We start from the raw sequence: 6,590 nt of genomic DNA, 5'->3' as shown, positions 1-6,590 counted from the left end.
GGACTAGGTTTGCATAGGTTAACATTTGGTTTGTTTAATTATTTTACATTTCTTTATCCTTAGACCAGTCGCCAAGCTGGATTAATTACCTTATATATGCATTTTTTTTTCTTGTGATCATTAGTGCTGTTTAGCTTTACTTTCTCCTAATCTTTGTTCTGATCTCCTGTATCGACGGGGTTGTAAGGCCGGGACTCGCCACTGCCGTAATGCCGTGCTTCTATTTTGTTAAGCACCGAGCCAACTGCTTGGACTCCAATGACCTGGCAGGCGGTTAAGACACACACATGGTTTGTTCTAGGATGAAATATTTGTTTTCCTGTTTATGCTTTACTTCTTTACAGTTACCCACGTTGTTTAAATTAGACAGCTGGAATGCAGAGCATGCCATATTACATCAAATTGTCATCTGAGGGATTAAGGCTTATTTGAATTTGTACTTTGATGTGGCCAGCTTTTGGTCAGCTGCTGCAGTTTCAAATCAGATGGAAACTTGTGTAATGAAGTCCAGCATTCTGCTACAGTTCTCAATGTTTAACCTGCTAGCCCACAAGAGAAGGGGGAGAATTTTTTCTTCTTTTTTTTTTTTCTTCCTTCTCTTTTTTTCCCCTGAAGTCAATATTTTATCAATTCTTTCTATAGTGTAACTGTTAGGCTTAGGCTGCAGAACTGTAACCAATGTGGGAAGAAGGTAACTCTCACTCAGAGCTTTGCTTTCCATCTCAGCCAGAAACTAGTCAACCAAGGGTCCTGCTGTGGTTGCTAGAGACATGCTACACATTGTTATTGGATTAAATACAGTGCTTGGGACTGCACATGAGAAGGGATCTTAAAAACACATTAGAGAAAAAGACAAATAAATTATTACGTTCTATATTTCTTATTGAAATCTGAGTGTTAAAACTTGTATTTTCAGAAAAAAAGAGCAAAAGCTCACTAAATGAAGGGTTTTTTGACAAATGTTAGTGTTTGGAAAGAATAACATACATTGCACCTGTCAGTGTAATATGTCAGTAAGCTACTAAGCACTTAGCACACAGAGAAGGAAATCAGCTGCCTCTTTTCCCAAACAGACTTTTTAAAATTATGCCCATTTCATTTTGTGGGTTCTGTGCAGCAGTGAACATATGCCATCCTGCAGGCTTACTGGCTTTGGCAAAAAGCTCAAGCATTCATAGGAAATATTTTGCTTAATAGTTATAGTTTGGAGAGTTGGGAGACCTCTAAAGGAGCTATTTTCTAATTATGAAAGTTCAAAGATAGTTCTACCGCAACATCGTTCAAGAAGGTTTTAAATAAAATGAATCTAAAAAAATGTCTGATCTATAAAATATACATTGGGAGCCTTGGCGAATCTGAATGTCTAGCAGCCTGTCTGGCATTAAGATTTCTTTCTCTCATGTGTTCAACTGTTTTAAGTCTTTAAAGGCTGTGTGTCCTCAAGGACTTCAGAAGATTGATGTTCAAAATACACCAGTGTTTGTGGTAAGAACTGATTTTTCTCGTTCTCCAAAAGTTATGTGCTTGTCTTACATAAAAGAAGGAACGTAAAATTCACCGGCCAGGAAGAAAAGTAGATATAAGGTGTGGAAGTCCACGGTGCTTTGGAAAAAGCAGTGGCTAAACACAACTGCCATTCTCATCCTGTTAAAGCACAGTGGTTTGATGCTCGCTTTTTGTATCATTATAATCATTTTAGCTAAAGCATCAGTGCCTGAGAGGTGCACAGATACCCTGTCCTCTCTGCTGCAAGGGCTGACAGCTAGCAGAAGTTCAGCCCTGACATTCCTCTAGAGTTAAAGTAAAAATCACAGCTTTAAATGACAAAAGTCAGGCACAATTCACAACTATTTGTCATGTACTGGTTCAGCGTTAGTAGGCTTTTAAGATACAATTTAATTTTGCTTCATTTAGTCTTTTCAGGAGCTGAATTTCTATAACTGGAATTAATCCAAATGTTCATTTCCATAGTTTTATTTCATACTGAACGCAAGTATTTTTTAATTTCCAGGAATGCTTTCATTTTTAAGTATTAATTTTTAACCACTATTTATGTATTTAATTCATTTATTCTCAACGGGATACCCTTAAATGTATACCACCTTTCTGTATTACCCAGAAAGGGACAAAAGATACACATGGTAAACTAGTAGTCCGAAGGAGGCAAATGGTATACCCTACCTTTTACGTGGGAAGTTTGCAGTGCTGCCCTTATTTTCATTATCTCAGTTACAGCTCTCCCCTTATCTCCTCACACTTCCACAAAGTACCCACCACCACCACAAGACGACCATGTTAGAGGGGCTACAGGAAGCGTGCAAGGGAGCTGTGTCTAACAGCTTTCCCTACTCTAACGCTGGGGTTTTTTGCTCTGAACCTCCCCACTCCACTGCAGCTGTTTTCCCCACCACAAGGTATTTTTAAATCCAAGTTGCTACAAGAGTTACTTCCTGTTGCAGTTATAAGGTTAGTAAAATTGGAACAGCAGTGCAATATTTCATTTTATAGTGACAAGCTTTCTTTGTAAAAGACGGATCACCTCTTAGTATATAATACCATTTAATATCCATTCTCCATTATATAATTACAGAAAAGAAAGGTAGCCCAAAAAATCATCACAATGACATCATATCCCCTTCTTGCTTCACAGAGATGTAACACTGAAAGGTTGTGGGCAGCCCAGACACCAGAGATGAAAAGTCATCTTTTTCTGATTTTTTTTATACCTTGTGAGAGGCTAGGGAACAAGGAACTAACATGGGGGCAACTCTCGATACAGAAATCATCAGGGGCAGTCACTGCTGCGCTTCTTGAAGCAGCTTTTCAATCATAAGCGAATGGGTGTTGTAGAAGGGCAGCCCATCCACTTCCATTTCTAGACTGGCAGTTTTTCCACTGCGGACCCCATGCTGCACAAGTGCTTTCAGAAGCTTTTCTTCCTTAAAACCAACATAAAAAGAGAATATAATTAAGATTCCGAATCAGACAAGAGCATTCATCAAGATCTTGCTTCTAATTCTAGGGGAGACTGACCACATCCTCCATATTTATTCTGACAGCCGTTTGCTAACAACTTTTTCCCTTGTCCCAAAGAATGTGTGTAGCATCTGGAGCTTAGGGAGCATCAAAAGGCTTACATTCTTGACTTCTATTTAATTGTTGAATGATCTTGTTCTCCACACTCCCTCAAACAGCACAACAACATCAATTTAGTAACACAAATCCTTTTTTTTGCCTGGTTTCAAGTTCCTATATTGCATAAATCAGAATCAGAGCAACCTCCTCCCAAAGTATCTCAAAAACCACTACCTATCACTTCCCCAGTGTAGCAGCTGGCTGCAGATGCATTTTTAAAGAAAAAGAAGAGAAGGGTAAGAGGATACATCAGGAAAAAAGGTTACAGGGAGTAGGTACATTGGCAATCACTTTCCTTTCCTGCAGCTTCTGTGATCTGTGTGCCTTTTGCTCTCTGTCCACTTTTTTCTATTGATTTTACGAGAATTTGGGTTGCTTAGGAATGGGGGAATAATCCTGAAATTGTGCTTCCTTGGGATTCTCTGAAATAGTGCATACTTTTGTTTAGAACTGCAACTCAATTTCATGTTTATAACAGTTATTTTCTTGCTTAACAGTAATATAAGCAGATAACAAAGCATATTCCAAATTGAGCTGTTAAAAGTACACAAAGGGAACAGAATCCTTGGTTTTGAGTACTACCAAAACAGCCCTGCCAGCGTCCTTGACAAACACTTCTGTACGTTTAATTACTTCTTGTTTGATATTCCCATCCAATAACCTCTAGCAAAGTCCTTTATCTCCTGGACACAAATTGACAATGAAAAAATTATGATGTTAAACTCTCTAATATTGTCTTATTAAATGTTCCGGTTTTTCCTAGGAAGACTTCTCAACCATAAAGATTACAATAGCTTTAGATCTGAATTTTGACACAATATAGTTGTATTTTAAATAATACAGTATATGGTCAAAATATAAGAATTTCTGAAAGAATTAAAGCATACTTTGCATGGTCTATTACCAGATAATTTAGTATAATTTAGTAACCTGTTTTCTGAATGCACTTTATTATTTGCACTTTATTATTTGTCCTGTATTTTCTCTTAATGCATCCTGGTTCTTAGCTGCAACAAAGTTACATGAGGCACCAGTGTTCTATTAAAGAAAAATTATGCATAGTTACATGGTGTCAGTCTTGACATCATGTAACAACACTGCAATGATACAGCTATTTAAGGAAATTATCTGGATACATCGGTAGCTTTAGAAGTGCTACTTTTTAATTTATAAAGCTATAAATATCCATCAGCTTATCTCACATGAACGATCAAATATGTGAATGCAAATATAATCAACTGATCTTTCTGCATGAGAGAGCTTTTTCTTAGCATCTATATGCAAATTGGCAAATTAGATCTCTTGTGTCACGGAAGAGACACTTGAATTGGATACGCAAAACATCATTTCTAATTTGAATTCTTCTCCCACATGCTCACATGTTAGAGCACTCTGATCTGCTTACGTGGGAAAAAGGCTTGCTTGCTTCATACTGCTTAGCTATGCCTGATAAACTGCATCCTCTCATCGAATGCTATTCTTTCCATTTGAAGGAACAATGTAGAGCGTGCTTCCTTAGCTGTAAAGTGCTGCAGTTTGCTCAGAGTTCTCTCTTTAGCAAATCATTATGTTGGGAGTGGGGTAACCAGAAAAATAACCCAATTAATAGAAAAAGAACTTGTTAATTTGCACTTTGTTAATGGGAAAAACTCCCTTAGACATGACAAAGCTTATACAGAACACTAAAACAAACATCATATTTCAATATATTTCTCATTTACAACATAATTAACATTCTTATAGGTCACAACTTCAAAATCAGCACCATACAGTTCATTTCTTAACATTTTATAATAAAGAGTTCAGTAAAATAATGACTGCCTGATATATTAACCTGGATGTGAGATGCAAGGAAATGCAGAGCTTACTCTGGGATGTTTAGCATTAGCTATGTTTGGATATGTATGAATTAATATATTTCCCTAGAGTCACTTCAGTGTAAAAGTACCATGAACATCTGAAAAATCAAACCAATGTTGTATTAAACAACACAATTATGATTCAGTTCCACAAATGAAAGGTAAGTGAAGATTGTTTAGATCCAATTGTTTCTTGTTCATCAAGTTCTCAACAAGGAATAAATGCAATGCAGTGTCTTTTATTAAATAAAATATATGTAAAGACTAATCCATGCACTTAGAACTATCTCAGCATTCTGTTCAGTGGGAATGTTCAGCTCCACAGTTCTGGGCTTTATTGCGTGCAATCCTGACACTGCTTGAACACAAGGCTGCAGAGAAATAACCTTTGTGTTTCAGGGGAGTTCTTCATCCAGTAATGATCACCTATAGTTTTCGCGGAAGGAATGCCATTTTTGGAAGAAAGACAAAACACATTACAAGAAAGCTGTTCGGTGCTTAGGCACTCCTTCAACTGTCTTCTTTCCAGTTACAAACAGAGAATATGAACACTGACGTGGGTATGTGTGGTGGTGCTCTTTAACTTACGAGAGTAATTATTATAGCATTAAAAGAAGTTGGATTGGGCAGAAAGTAGCCATATAAATATAAGTGGTCTGAGGGTTTTTTATATTAATGGAGTGTGTGAACACTAATGTGTTCAATCATCTGCATTGTTTACTGTTGTGTGATTTATAATTAACGATACCATATTCTCTTGTCAGGCATTTTGTAATTTCCTGTCCTCCACAAAACTGTTTCCATTAATTTATCTCAATAGATTTTAGTTTTGCACTTTCAATAGCCCATTATTGAATCATTCTCAATATTCCCAGCTGGATAGCTTAGTAAAAACCAAGAAGGATTTCCTGTACACAGTGTCACATTTAATTACAGTAGCTCATTACCAGGAATTTTGATCATAGTAGTTTTAAGGATACATTAATTTAAAGGGCAAAACCACTGAAAGATGAAAAGTAATTTATTTTAGGAAAAGATTGTGCTGAAAGGTGCCATGTGCTTTGTTAAGTCAAAGGATAGGTGGCTATACAGCTATGCTAAACATAGGGATCAGTGTCAGTTTTGTGACCTTTAAATGAAAAATCAAAATAGCAAGAATTTTCAAAAAATGTTACCTATTCTAAAATACTTAAGAGGTGTTTTGCTGGCATGTCATGCAGAACGTACTCTCATCAGCATAAATTCTCCACTGTTGTGAGCAATATCTATGGTAGACATTTTGCTTAGCATTCTTGCAGGTCATAAACTTACTGGTTTTGCCCAGGTGTCTATAGAGGTACTCTACCAGTAAGACTGAAGTTTGAAGTTCCTAAGTTATTACAAGTATGGTGGAACAACCTTACCTGATTGTTGAGTATATATATATATGTATATTAAAAAAACCCACCCAACAAAACAAACCCTGCCAAGTTAAAAATAGAGCCATGTGCTCAGCAGGATGAACACAGATCACAGTCATTTCTCACCCCTCTCGGTTATTTTACTTTTCTCAGTCTGAAACCTTTGTATTCCCAGAATATCACATTGTTCAGAGTT

The 6,590-nt window shown here is 36.8% G+C and overlaps 1 protein-coding gene across 13 annotated transcripts in view; it reads right to left on the bottom strand.

Annotated features, from left to right (window-relative positions):
- Positions 1-2,542: 2,542 nt before the first annotated feature.
- Positions 2,543-6,590, bottom strand: part of DGLUCY (D-glutamate cyclase) — a 47,731-nt gene continuing 43,683 nt past the window's right edge. For all 13 annotated transcript variants that reach the window (XM_055800973.1, XM_055800954.1, XM_055800926.1 and 10 more), the window contains one exon: positions 2,543-2,939. In XM_055800973.1, coding sequence (XP_055656948.1) covers positions 2,796-2,939 — 144 coding nt within the window. In that variant the 3' untranslated portion in view covers positions 2,543-2,795. The remainder of the gene's footprint in view (positions 2,940-6,590) is intronic.

The sequence above is a fragment of the Falco peregrinus genome, chromosome 1 (assembly GCF_023634155.1).
Source record: "Falco peregrinus isolate bFalPer1 chromosome 1, bFalPer1.pri, whole genome shotgun sequence".
Classification (NCBI taxonomy): Eukaryota; Metazoa; Chordata; class Aves; order Falconiformes; family Falconidae; genus Falco; species Falco peregrinus.
The sequence above is the reverse complement of the archived record's forward strand: the minus strand, read 5'-3'. Positions and strand labels throughout refer to the sequence as shown.